Below are 13,304 nucleotides of genomic sequence, written 5' to 3' on the forward strand. Positions count from 1 at the left end.
TAGAGAGTTTTCAGCAAAACTATACCGCCATAGACTTATAAATTTAATCGAATATAACTGAGCAGTTAGTGCCCAGTTGGGTCAACTAAAAGCCAATACCTACTTGGGGATTAAATCGAATATAAACAATAGAAAACTCGGAACGTAAGACACGTAAAATCATAGTAAAGTTTGGAAGGGAAATTAACGTTCAAAATTCTTACCATCGGTTCTCAAATAGTCGTTCAAAATTTGGAACAGGGGGAATGAGTCCCACGTATCAGGGGGCTGTTCGGAAAGAACGCGGTCCATGTCCACGGCAAACAGCGCCCAGAAGATCTCTGCGTGCTCCACCAGTAGCTCAGAGAACCACGCAAAAGCCTGCATAGATACCAATTTGATTAAGGGAAATAACAAAATACTTCAGAAAATATTGGGACCATAACATAAAATATAACGTTTCAAATAAAATAAAACTAATAAGGAAAATAATCTACAGTATAAAAATGAATCACTAAATGTGTTGCTCATCGCAAATCTCGAGAACCGCTGAACCGATTTCGCTAATTCTTTTTTTATAATATTCCTTGAAGTACGAGGATGGTTCTTATGGAGAGAAAACTTGAATTCAACCTCAATTTTCTAAACTCCACCCGAGCGAAGCCGGGGTGTGTCAGCTAGTACTTAATAAAAATCATATAACCAGTAGTGACCAAAATAAACATCAAACAAATTATATGAAAGTTAAAACGTATGAAAGGTAAGAGATTAATAAAAGTTCAATAATGCGACGAATGAAAGAGTCAAGATTAAAAGATGGAAGGAAGACAAAGTAGATTAAAATTAGTAAGAATAGGTACTGAAATATTAAAAGGGAATATTTGAAAAAAGTCATAAATAGAAGTTTATTAAAAAAGTTGACAGCGTAGCATTGATGTAGTCGACTTAGGTTTTCCATAAAAAACGATTAAGGTAATTTCGTAAGTTGGACTTTGATTTAAAATTCTAATTTTTAAGAGAGTTCCACTGAATGCTCTTGTAATATTTTTACTTTTTTCTTTCCTGGCTTCATTTAACTCACGGTTCGTGTAACTTATACATTAATTCTAATTAATTAATGGAAACTGATTTAATTATTATCAGACCATGCACAAAATATGTAATATACTTACAACAAAGTCTAACTACGTTTCGACATATTAAGGACACTAATACAAAAATGCAGTGATTATAATCGAAAACTGTAGAATGTATGTGCACATTCAAGATTCAATGTAATAAATTCAACGACGTGACATCTTTCTCACGCATAACATACAGCTTGCCATTTAAATGTAGATTTTGAGTTGTTTCTTGTAGATTATTTTTCCAATGACAAGAAAATAGTAGTTGGCGCTGCCTGTTTTTTCACATCGCTTATCTAAATATATAAAAGGAAAAGGTGACTGACAGACCGATCTATCAACGCACAGCTCAAACTACAAGACGGATCGGGCTGAAATTTGTCATGCAGATAGCTATTATGACGTAGGCATCCGCTAAAAATGAATTTTTGAAAACTCAACCCCTAAGGGGGTAAAATAGGGAAATTTAGGTAGTCCACGTGGACGAAGTCGCGAGCATAAGCTAGTATTTCATAAATCTTTTCATTGATAAATGTTTGTAAAGAAATTAAAATCCACATTACGTGGCCAGCTGAATGTTGTTAGTGTAGTAGTGATGGTCATATGACTAACTAATGCTTGTAATTCAGAAACAGAGTGAGAAGCTCCGATGTGAAACCTATATAAATAAAGTAAATAGCTTCTACAAAAGCATTACATTATAAGTTCAGCAGTATTGTAATCTTGTTGTAATGTGATGAGTTGAGTGATATGTAAAATGTACGTGACGTTTTAATGTAAAGGTATAGTATTGAACAGATACTTTTCATTTCAGACATTGTTGTCGTCAATACCTGCCAATTATGTTTCAAAAACTTAAATGTTTCTCCAAATAAATTTTGTATCGATTGTTTATTAAATTTTGGGTTTCATTCGCCTAGAATGAAAAGTTCGACAAGAATGATTAAATTGACAGCAGCATCAACTTAATTTTGGTTTACTAAAATATATCTTTAAAGAAGATTAATTCAAAACTAATATCCATCTTTCGATTAATTTCAAAGTTATTAAAAGGTCATTGATTTGTATGATCAAGATTATATTTCTAGACATATCACTAAGTTGGGGATATTGTTGTTGGGCCTAATAAACACTAAGGTAAAGAAATCAATATAACGGAGGAAAATTTAAATCCTGAATCAGATTACACTTAGGTATAATGCTCAATTTTCAAAGAGAGAACTAAAACCCTTTGTAACATAACTATCTCAACTTATTGGTATTAAATTGAAAAGGTTAGCAAAATAATTGAAAGATAGATATCTTCTATAGGAATCAATTTGTTGGATGTTATTAGACTGTTTACTTCAAATTCAGTTGTAGCTGCTACTTGTCTAATTAAAGCACTAGGTTCACCACCAGGCTTAACAAATTGCATGTTTCCAGTTTTCCATGCAATGAATTTCATTTCAAATTCTATGACATATTCTACGCTGTCCAAGCGAGTGAATTTAACTATAAGAATAACGCCACGTGACTACTTTTCAACAATTCGTGATCAAATCATAGTGAGAATGATCGAGATCGAGTGAACGAATTGATAAGTGATTCGATCAGCCGAGCATTCAACCAAACGAGTAGTTACATTTTGTTGACCGCTAGAGTCCGGTTTTGTGTTATAAACCTGCGGAGAAATAAAAAGTAAAGTAGAAGTGGACTATAAATAGGTATATATAATTCTTTGCGAAAAGGTCCCCAAGCAAACTTTAATTGAATTTCAAAATACTTAAGAAAAAGTGCTTATGTAAAAATAACTACTAGTGCTATAAGCTTTTCTGAATCACGTTGTTCACTCGACTATTTTTTGAAGAACTCCAGTAAATAAAATAATATTCTAAAATCTGCTTGAGGACAAAGCGACCTAAAATATAAATATAATACAAAACCCACGAAAATAAACTATCACATATTCTTCCTATTGATACGATAGACTTAAAAGGAAATAAAAAATCTTTTCTTAAGGAAAACAAGTGATGTATTGATGTAAATGTTTATACAAATACAGGATTTGGTGAAATTAAAGAAGTAGGTACAATACAGTCTATCGCATAACGTACACTATGATGAATTAAACAAATTTTCAACATATTAATTTTGTGATAATAAAATATATTAGAGTAAGATTTCATAGTGTACTAACAGAACTGAAATTATATTGTGATTTCCAGAACTTAAGTATAACTTCCTATGACTTCAGATTCTTGATTTTCATCTCTTAACTTTGACTAAAGTAAATTTTATACCCAGAATAAATTTTAAATCGTAAGTATAGATTAATTTAATATTTTTAGTTAATCTTTGAAGTGCTTATCAATATCACCGTTTTATATTTAGATTGCTTTTTGTTTTGATATTTTCAGTTCTGTCATATTTTCTATAATAATTTTATTTACTGCCTGACATTCCCCACACTAATAGCGACAGGAGAACAGGGTGCTATTTCAGCAAACACTGACAAATAATGGTAAAACGTTTTTAAGTTTCCTTAATTTCATGCTCTAATATTAACTTAAACGATATTTAATTAAAATAAAAAACCCCAGCTTACTTTTATCTTATTTACCCGAATCTTTTTCGTCGCTTTAAGATTTTTGATGAAATAATAAAAATAATGGCACCCTTCGAAGTGATTAATAGGAAAGAATAAAAAGTTTTACCAAAGGAAATCACGACATTTAGATACGCATTCTTAAACTGCAGAGAATGCGCAACTCCTTCAATTCAAAATTGAACAGTAACCAGACTGTCCAAGGCTTCATTAAAATCACAAGTTTTTTAAATCTTTTGTATTATTAGATTGAGTTGCACTTCTTAATTTACTTTTGTTTGATTAATGGTTGTTTCTCTATTTACAATTATAATAAAATCAGTGAATCGTAGATACATTTTTCTTATGATATTATGTTCTTGTTCTCATTTAGTATAATATCTTTATCTTTAGTTTAGATCACTCTACAAATTCTACAATTAAAGTTCTCTTTATTTTTATTCTATAAGAATATCTATAAGAATATTCTATAAGAATTTATATAAGAATCTTTTTATTTTTGTTAACATTACTTATAAAGGTCTTCATTTTGTGCAATTAGTCTACTACTAACCCTTTCTTTTATATTGTTAGTCTCTTCAAAACTTACTCATTTAAATTTATATGCACTTTGGTTACGCAAATTTACATACCTATCCTAAGCTTAGGCTACCCCAACATAATTATTTAGATCTAAGAGTGCTTAAACCATTAACCAAACTTCTACTATCAAATATACCTCCCCAGATTAAATCGCCTATTACCTCCGCGTAATGTTCTTCATTCTGTTGAAGAAGGTCTACACAAAGCTCTGCTAGATGTATAAGATCTTCAAGTTTCTTAGCCGGAGTCACCATGGTTTCACCTCTGAGATCCTCTGTATGACAAAATATCATATTATTTGCGTATTATTCATAAACAAATTTTTGTATGTTTAATTCATGTTTCAAATTAAATTAAAACATCAATAGGTAGTTTTAAAGTGTAAGTACATCTAAATCTTCAATTTTAGTGTATTGTGTGGAATTTACAACAATTTATTCGTTGTTCGTTCATGGCCTATGCTTTAGAGCATCGTTCATTCTATTAAGTTGAAGCTTTGAATCGTTAAACCACGAAATAAGCTTACAATTATTATCAGTAGGAACTGTTTTGGTTTTAATCTTCACCATAATCAGTAGTTTTTGGGTATGCATGAAAATACGATCAGCTTTTTACCTTCAATATTAGCTTTCTGACTCAGCTGGGTGTAGTTGAGAAGCGCCGCATTTTCTAAGCTTGTTTGAATCATCGACCGGACCTCTTCAGGGGCCACCGGTGTCACTACATCTTTCATTAGTACTCGTTCCAGTAGGGACAACGTTGCCTAAAATAGCCATGAAATATAAAATACAGATGAAATATTCTATAATATTAATTGCTTAGATTTTTGAACATTACTAATTTAATGGTCATTTAAATTAATTTTAACATCAATGACTTTTTTAAACCGATTTTTGATTGTTGTAATTTTTTTTATTTAAGTAACTATGAGTTGATCTTCACATATTCTTATCTTATCTTACTTAACATGTTACGAAGTCAATTTAGTTATAAGTTCTTTATTTCAAACTAAGTTGTAATTTAGAAATGTAATCTTTTTTCGGTTCATAGCTGGTAAACCGTGACTCACTATACAAGCAAGACTGTATAAACATTTAAATAAAAAAATGAAATAACGTTTTTGGACTGCATTTTTTATTGTAGTAGGTATATGTCTTGCTGGTAAAGTGTCAGTCAATATTGATAAATTTTTCTAGTAACTTGTGTTCCATTACCTTCAAAGCTCCTTCAGGTCGTCCAAACGGGAAAGCATATCTGAAGTTCGTGATCTGATGCTGCAACAACGTCTTCAGCCGTTCCTTGATCTCCGCGAACTTCTCTTTCTCTTGGACCGTGATGCTGCCCACTCCGTCCGGCCTGCCAGGCAACGTGGCCGTACTGTGAAAGGGTTACTGCCTCACTCTAGCAGGGTTCAAGCAGGAAATAAGGGGTGGAGTACGCAATATTTTTCTAATTCTCAAAAAAGATTTGAGGAATAAACTTTGCGAGTTTGATGCAAATGACCACTTATTTAGTCTCACAGAAATTTCATGGCAAGGTCCTCAATTTTGTATGAAACACATGTCACATACTGGGGCCTTTAATACGTAACGCAATGCGCAGCATGTCAAACAAAACAAAATCAAAGGCAAGGCAAATTCATATCAGGACATGAAGTTCCTGTGACTATAGTATCTAGGGTTTTGAATTTGGTAATTGAGAATAAACTCAGTGACCATTTTTCTAAAGAGATTCTCCGAAACGGTCAAATGGATTGAGGTCAAACACGTATATTTTTACTTGAGTCAAGCATTTTAACCGTTTACAAAGTTTGCTTGATGCGTGATCGATGCGATTTCATATTTTTACTTGAGCGACGCGACGTTCGGACAGTGTTCGAGATATGAGAAAATGCAGCTTGCTTGATCAATCCGCTTGACGAGTTCTTGAGCTTGATCAAGCAAAAGATATATACGTGCTTGACGTCAAACCGCTTGACCATCTCAGAAGCTCTTTAGGGCTTGCGCAGACGAGGGGCTTTTGTCCGCGGAGGACAAAAACATCTTATTGTTTACTACGGTATTTTGCGGTGCTATTAGTCCATCATGTGCGTTTTGCGATGCAGTTCTTAGTGACCCATTTTTGTCTTCCACGGGCAATAGTCCTTCGTTTGCGCAGGGCATTGGTCTTTTTGGAACTTCGAATGGCCGATTATTGTGACTCAAAGTGAGCGTTTGAATTTTTGAAAGCGCCCTTTCCCTTTTTCTTTCTCTACTGCTACATCTTTCCCATTAATTGCTTTCTCTTTAGAGTTCAATACATCATTATTTACCTTGTTATGGGTCATATGCATCATGTTTATTCATAAAATCATCAAATACCACTCCATTGTGGTTTTAGAAAATTGTTTTAATTTTGATACCAATTATAATATTGCGATCTCCATTAAAATAGATTAGTAGGTACGGATAGATGATTAGAAACATAGATGACAGTAGGTACAGTAATAGGCCATAGTGCATAAAGGGCATAGTACTAACAACATTCACTTCTAGCAAGATAGTATCATCTACTTTAGTAGGGGGATTTTAATAGTTTGGGGAAAATCAAGCTGATTCAAAAGAGTATTTAATTCAGTTTTTTGGCTTGGAAAGTTTTAAAAATTATAATTGACAAATGCTTGATGAAACTTTCGAGATAAATTTTAAATTCATACTAACATTACGAAAGTGTGTTTGTCTGTCTGCTAGCTTTTCACGGCCCATCTATTTAACCGTTTTTAACATTTGGTACAGAGACAGCTTCCACAGCATCTTCTTCATTTTTGCCTCGGAAAATCAAAGACGTAATTCTTAAAAAACTTCACGTGGGAACTCATACACACCTGTTGCCATGCACGTGGCTCGCGCAGAAGGCGAAGGAGTAGTGCATGAGCGTCGGGTCCACAGTCTGCGTGCCGCTCTCAGCCACGTCCAGCAGGTCGGACAGGTAGCACAGGTGGCGATAGCAGCCGCGCACGCCGTAGCGCGCGCAGTACTCATCCAGCACGAACACTTGCCCTGGGGAGAACCAGCCCTGGGGAGGGAAAACAAGTTGAAAAAGGAGAAGAATAACTACTGAAGATCTTTTGTCTGGTGGGAGGGGCCGTAGCTAGTTACCCACCCTTCCGGTAAGGCCTTGCTTCCAAGCAATTTGGCATTCTAGTGCAATTTTATTTAATAAAAACTGCCATACCTCTTCCAAATTAGCTCTCTTCCATCTGAGGCTGCATCATTACTGATCACCGCTTAAATCGCAGTCAGTCCGACATAGTCCTATGGATTAGTAAGTTGAAGTGGCAGTGGCCAGGCTATGTCTTTAGGAGAACTGATGACATGTTCTGGCGTGGAGACAAGCTCAGCTTCGAATGACCTCCAGCCTACTGGACTAACGAATTTTTAAGAACCTAATTTCACGCTAGTGATGAAATAATTACCAAAGAGCAGTAAGGATCTTGCAGCCGGTACTTCAGGGTGAAAGATTGTAGAAGAGTAAACAGTTGATGGTGGTCGAACTGGCATGGGTCCGCCTGGATGTAGTCCTCCATCCCATGCTTGCGGGCTTTGTCTGCATCTGAGGAATAAGTAGATAAAAGTATGGTTACTGGCAGAAATAACATGCGAGATATTTCGTTTTTTTTATTAATTTAAAAACTTTTTAGGGGAGATCCAGCCCTGGGGAGCGAGAACAAGTTGAAGAAGAAAAACTACTGAAGATTTTTTGTCTGGTGGGAGGCTTCAGTCGTGGCTAGTTACCACTCCACTGGCAAGGCTGTGCCGTCAAGCGATTTAGCGTTTCGGTACGATGCCGTGTAGAAACCAATACGGGGTAAGAGTTTAATAAAACTGCCTACCTCTTCCAACTTAGCCCGCTTCCATCATAAGATGTATCATCATTTACAATACAACGAGTGAAACCGTAGTCAAGAGTTAACTTTTAATGGAATAAAAATATCTCTATTTTTTCTAAAATATCTTTTTAGTTTTTTAATTTAGCAAAAACCTGCTAGAATTTACAAGAGCCGATTGGTGTAAAATATTGGCAGTTCTTGGTATCAGAAGCAAAGATCTTGTTTGAGTCACTAATCTAGAAGTGAAAATTTCTAAAATAAAATAGATTTACTTACCTCCCATGATCTGTCAGAGGTGGTCAGTTCTCGTCACCCACACACATCAGGGCCGACTCTCCGTCCCGCACTGCGTTCATGAAGTACTTCGCTTCTTCCAGTTCTGGTAATATCTGACTGCTTGATACTTACCTCCCATGATCTTAATGTGCGTGTCGGAGGTGGTGGGAGGCGTGGGCTTGTGGCTCTGGCCCGTGGCTCGGTACAGCGCCATCACCCACAGGTGACACTCGTTCTCGTCACCCACACCCATCAGGACTGACTCTCCATCCCGCACTGCGTTCATGAAGTACTTCGCTCCTTCCAGTTCTGGTAATACCATAAAATGAATGTATAAAAATTAAATTTTTCAAAATATTCTTGTCTGGTCTGGTCTAGTGGAAGGTTTCAGCTCTATAGGTAAGCGAACCGTATCCTTAGCTTCTTAAGTTATTTGGCAATCCCATAATAATATCATGTCATGAAATTGTTAAATAATATGTAATGTCTGACCTCTGACGTGAAAAATTGTATTTAAAAATTGCACCCTTTCAATCGACGTGTGTAAGGCGTAGACATAGTCATAGTGGCATGTGGAAGTACTAAGTACTAATAAGAGACGCATGTTTAGTTGTGGTTACCTTTAGAATGATAATGACAACGACAACTCGATCGACCTTGAAAATATACATCGTGGTGAAAATCAGTACCCTTATTATAAATCCGAAAGTGTGTTTGTTTGTTGGTTTGTCCTTCAATCACGTCGCAATGGTGCAATGGATCGACGTGATTTTTTGAACTAGCTGATGCCCGCGACGAAGTAGCTAGTTCAAAATAAAATTATGATTTCGTACTATCGCTGGCTGACTACCTAACAAGGGTCTCCTCTCAGAATGAGAAGAGTTTAAGCCATAGTTCACCACGTCTAATTAATAAAAAAAATTGCATTAAAAAAATTATATTTATGGCAAAGGCCAATTTCTCTCAAAAAATATTGTCATTTCATTTTCCACTCACCTTGTCCAACCATCAGCTGTGCTGTAAAATAAAAAGTTGGAATTAACAAAATACTCATTCAAAGCTCAGATCACTCAGCGGGCGATGGAGAGAGCTATGCTTGGAGTTTCTTTACGTGATCAATTCAGAAATGAGGAGATCCGTAGGAGAACTTGAGTAACCGACATAGCTCTACGGGTTGCGAAGCTGAAGTGGCAATGGGCAGGGCACATAGTTCGTACAACCGATAGACGTTGGCGTCCCAAGGTGCTGGAATGGCGACATCGCACCGGAAGACGCAGCGTTGGAAGACCCCCCACTAGGTGAACGGACGACATCAGACGAGTCGCAGGGAGCCGCTGAATTCAGGCGGTGCAAGACCGTGGCATGTGGAAGTCTCTACAAGAGACCTATGGACGTCTATCCATTGATGATGATAATGAATTAGATATTAAGTAGATTTCTACTGCATTTAACAACAATTTGAAGATTTTGAAAAGTTCTATAAAACATTCAGCCGTATGCTAAAGCTATTTGGAGCATATAACGAAATATTCCAGGTTTCTCTTTTATTAAGAAACTTCACGAAACGATTAATTCTGCCAAAACTTCCCTCACCGATCTCCCGCAGCACTTATTATACAAAACGCCAAAGTTAGCTAGCTCCCTCTTGAGTCTTTGAAATAAAACAAGTTATAAGTTTTTAATAAGTAAAACAAGTCTGTAATTTAATGCCTTGTTCGCCGTTGTTATGGAATAGCTGAGCGATACCGCTATAAAATATCCGAACATAGTTAAGTTAGTGTTAGTTCTACTAATTGTAAAATTCAACGTAAATACAACTTCGAAAATCCTTCCTTGGAAAACCCTATTTTGAATTCGTTTAGGTTTGCGTGTCTTGATTTTGACATGGGACGTTTTTAGCTGCACCTCTGTATGCAGGCAAGTCAGAGAGGCTTTCCCTAACATAGACAAACGGCAAAATAACAAACGACTCCGCCTGGAGAGAGGTAAATTTACGAAGGTGGTGGGGCTCATAACTGGGCATAGCCTTTACACAAACGCCTTTTCGTTATAGGTGTCACCGACAGTCCTCTGTGCAGGACCTGCATGGAGGTCGATGAAACACCGACGCACGTGCTCCTAGAGTGCACGGGCGTGGTAGAACAACGCGAGCGTCATTTGGGTTCCCTACCTCACTTCATGAAGCCCTCGGCAACCTGGACGGTCTACTCGGCTTCTGGAGCGAGCTGGATGGCTGGAGTGAAGACTTCAGCGGGGAGGAGCAATGCACGCATAACAGACGGAAACATTCAAGTGCACAAACCAGTGAAGAAGAAGAAGAAGAGGCACCTGAGTAGCTAATATTTATGGTAAACCTTGACGGTATTATGTTACGGTGGGTTTAAAAATTCACATCCCGAATAAGATCACCGCTCACTTACCACTAGCCAGCTCTATGTAGTCGACTGTGAAGCCATCCAGCTGCATCATCTCTGCCGGTTCCGACTTCTTGTCTTTATAGGAGCACAGCGCGAACGTGTACTGGCTGACCTGCACCAGCACCATGTACCGGCGTTTCCATTTCCGCCATACCGCCTTGCCGATTACGTGGAGGTAGCTGTAGAATAAATTTTAGATTTACCAATCATCATCATCATGATCCCTTACAACTTTCTCATAAGAAAGCTCAGAGTCACTCATCGGGCGATGGAGAGGTTTGAAATTTGTGTAGTCCACGCGTACAAAGTCGCGAGCCAGTAAATCAATAAATTGAGGTTCACTTACCCACAATGTTTCATGTTCAGCGGCTTATCCATCCGACACGCGATCTTGATCCTCAAGTCCTGATCTGGCAAGTTTTTTGGTACGGTCATGCGATGCCATTCTGGTACCTGTTTAGTTATCGTTATCAGCACAACAGTTCTGTTTTAGTTACATTTATTGAGTACAGATTATAATTATGTCATCATCATAATCAACTGATAGACGTCCACTGCTGGACATAGGTCTCTTGTAGGGACACCACGGTCTTGCGCCGCCTGAATCCAGCGGCTACCTGCGACTCGTCTGATGTCGTCCGTCCTCCTAGTGGAGGGTTTTCCAACGCTGCGTCTTCCGGTCGCCATTCCAGCACCTTGGGACCCCAACATCTATCGGTTTTACGAACTATGTGCCCTGCCCATTGCCACTTCGACTTCGCAACCCGTTGAGCTATGTCGGTTACTCTAGTTCTCCTACGGATCTCCTCATTTCTGATTTGATCACGTAGAGAAACTCCAAGCTGTTTATTCTGCAAGTTCTGTTTATAGTTGTTACATTTATTGAGTACAAATTATATTTATGTATCTTAATGTTATTCGTTGCTACCTTTACTTAATAAAAACAAAGGTACTTACCTAGATGAAAATTTGAGATTTACCTTACTCGACAAAGGTGTAGGCCTGAGTACAACTTTGCCTAATTCTTTATCTTCAAGAGCTAGAACTCCAGGATTCTCAGTATATAATTTTACTTTTACAGCTGGCAGAGGTTGTGTCGTACTGAAGTCGCCTTGAGTATCCCACCTAGAATTAATTAAGGTTTTATTAACAACCAATAGTGTAAGTCTGCGGCCCAGGTGGGAGCGGGTGCGTCTTGCCGCCTGCGGGGCGGGCAGCGGGCGCGATGTATGAATTCTACTAAGATGCAATAAGTTCTATCATAACAGGTTTCCGAATCTAAATATATAAAAGGAAAAGATGACTGACTGACTGACTGATCTATCAACGCACAGTTCAAACTACTAGACGGATCGGGCTGAAATTTGGCATGCAGAAAGCTATTATGACTTAGGCACCCGCTAAGAAAGGATTTCTGAAAATTCAACCCCTAAGGGGGTGAAATAGGGGTTTGAAATTTGTGTAGTCCACGCGGACGACGTCGCGAGCATAAGCTTGTCTAAATATATAAAAGGATTGACTGACTGACTGATCTATCAACGCACAGTTCAAACTACTGGACGGATCAGGCTGAAATTTGGCATGCAGATAGCTATTATGATGTAGGCATCCGCTAAGAAAGGATTTTTAAAAATTCAACTAAGGGGGTGAAATAGGGGATTGAAATTTGTATAGTCCACGCGGACGAAGTCGCGAGCATAAGCTAGTTTCTATCATAAGAAGATTCTGAATTGGTTGATAATAATAAATAAAGGCAGAACCGGGGGGAGGCCTTATACCCAAATATGGGATCCTTATCTACACAGAATACCTACTCACATAACAAATTTAATTTGTAACTTTTGTAAATTAATAATTATTAACTACCTAACACAACATACCAAACAAACCTAATTTAATTAATTAAGTAGTTAATTATTACACTAACATAAGTATACTAACAAAACTAACATAGGATTAAGCGAAAAAGTTATAAAATAAATAATATTAGATACGAGTACCTAGTTATAAGAAAACATTGTATATAAAGATAAGGAAGTAAATAAAGGCTTAATAATAATAAATAATAATAAATAGGTACATACATGGGTTTGGATGCTTCAGCCTGGTCAGTTTGCAGTTTGTCACCACCTTCTACTTCCATCGTGCAGTACACTATCCGGTTGGGAGCTAACGATTTCAATCCTTTCACTTCCATAACAACCACCTAGAATTTGCTCTAGCATATTTAGAACTTAGGTACAATTTAAAGGATTACAATCTATGGTACGATTATTCATAAGCAATCCCATAGTAAAATTGTTATCCTACTCTTCCATTTAATCAGTACAGTATTTTAATCAGTTTTAGCATACAATAAAATACTAAACATTTTAATGTTTTTCAGTAGTTCGTAATTGTTAATGCCCTTAATTTTAAATTTAATGAACCTCAACATTAACACCTTTCGAGCAGTATTAATGTTGAGGTTC

At 37.0% G+C, this 13,304-nt stretch overlaps 1 protein-coding gene across 10 annotated transcripts in view; it reads right to left on the minus strand.

Annotated features, from left to right (window-relative positions):
* Cadps (calcium-dependent secretion activator 1) overlaps nt 1-13,304 on the minus strand; it is a 63,711-nt gene that overhangs the window by 16,146 nt on the left and 34,261 nt on the right. For 7 of the 10 annotated variants that reach the window (XM_069506496.1, XM_069506501.1, XM_069506495.1 and 4 more), the window contains 13 exons: nt 12,918-13,039; nt 11,814-11,958; nt 11,180-11,286; nt 10,837-11,012; nt 9,413-9,433; nt 8,549-8,725; nt 7,727-7,863; nt 7,136-7,326; nt 5,487-5,649; nt 4,888-5,035; nt 4,434-4,546; nt 2,728-2,766; nt 204-360 (listed from right to left, as the gene is read on the minus strand). In XM_069506496.1, the coding sequence (XP_069362597.1) occupies nt 204-360; nt 2,728-2,766; nt 4,434-4,546; nt 4,888-5,035; nt 5,487-5,649; nt 7,136-7,326; nt 7,727-7,863; nt 8,549-8,725; nt 9,413-9,433; nt 10,837-11,012; nt 11,180-11,286; nt 11,814-11,958; nt 12,918-13,039 (1,696 nt within the window). The remainder of the gene's footprint in view (nt 1-203; nt 361-2,727; nt 2,767-4,433; nt 4,547-4,887; nt 5,036-5,486; nt 5,650-7,135; nt 7,327-7,726; nt 7,864-8,548; nt 8,726-9,412; nt 9,434-10,836; nt 11,013-11,179; nt 11,287-11,813; nt 11,959-12,917; nt 13,040-13,304) is intronic. The other 3 variants (XM_069506497.1, XM_069506502.1, XM_069506499.1) reach the window with 3 other exon arrangements.

The sequence above is a fragment of the Maniola hyperantus genome, chromosome 23 (genome assembly GCF_902806685.2).
Source record: "Maniola hyperantus chromosome 23, iAphHyp1.2, whole genome shotgun sequence".
Taxonomy (NCBI): domain Eukaryota; kingdom Metazoa; phylum Arthropoda; class Insecta; order Lepidoptera; family Nymphalidae; genus Maniola; species Maniola hyperantus.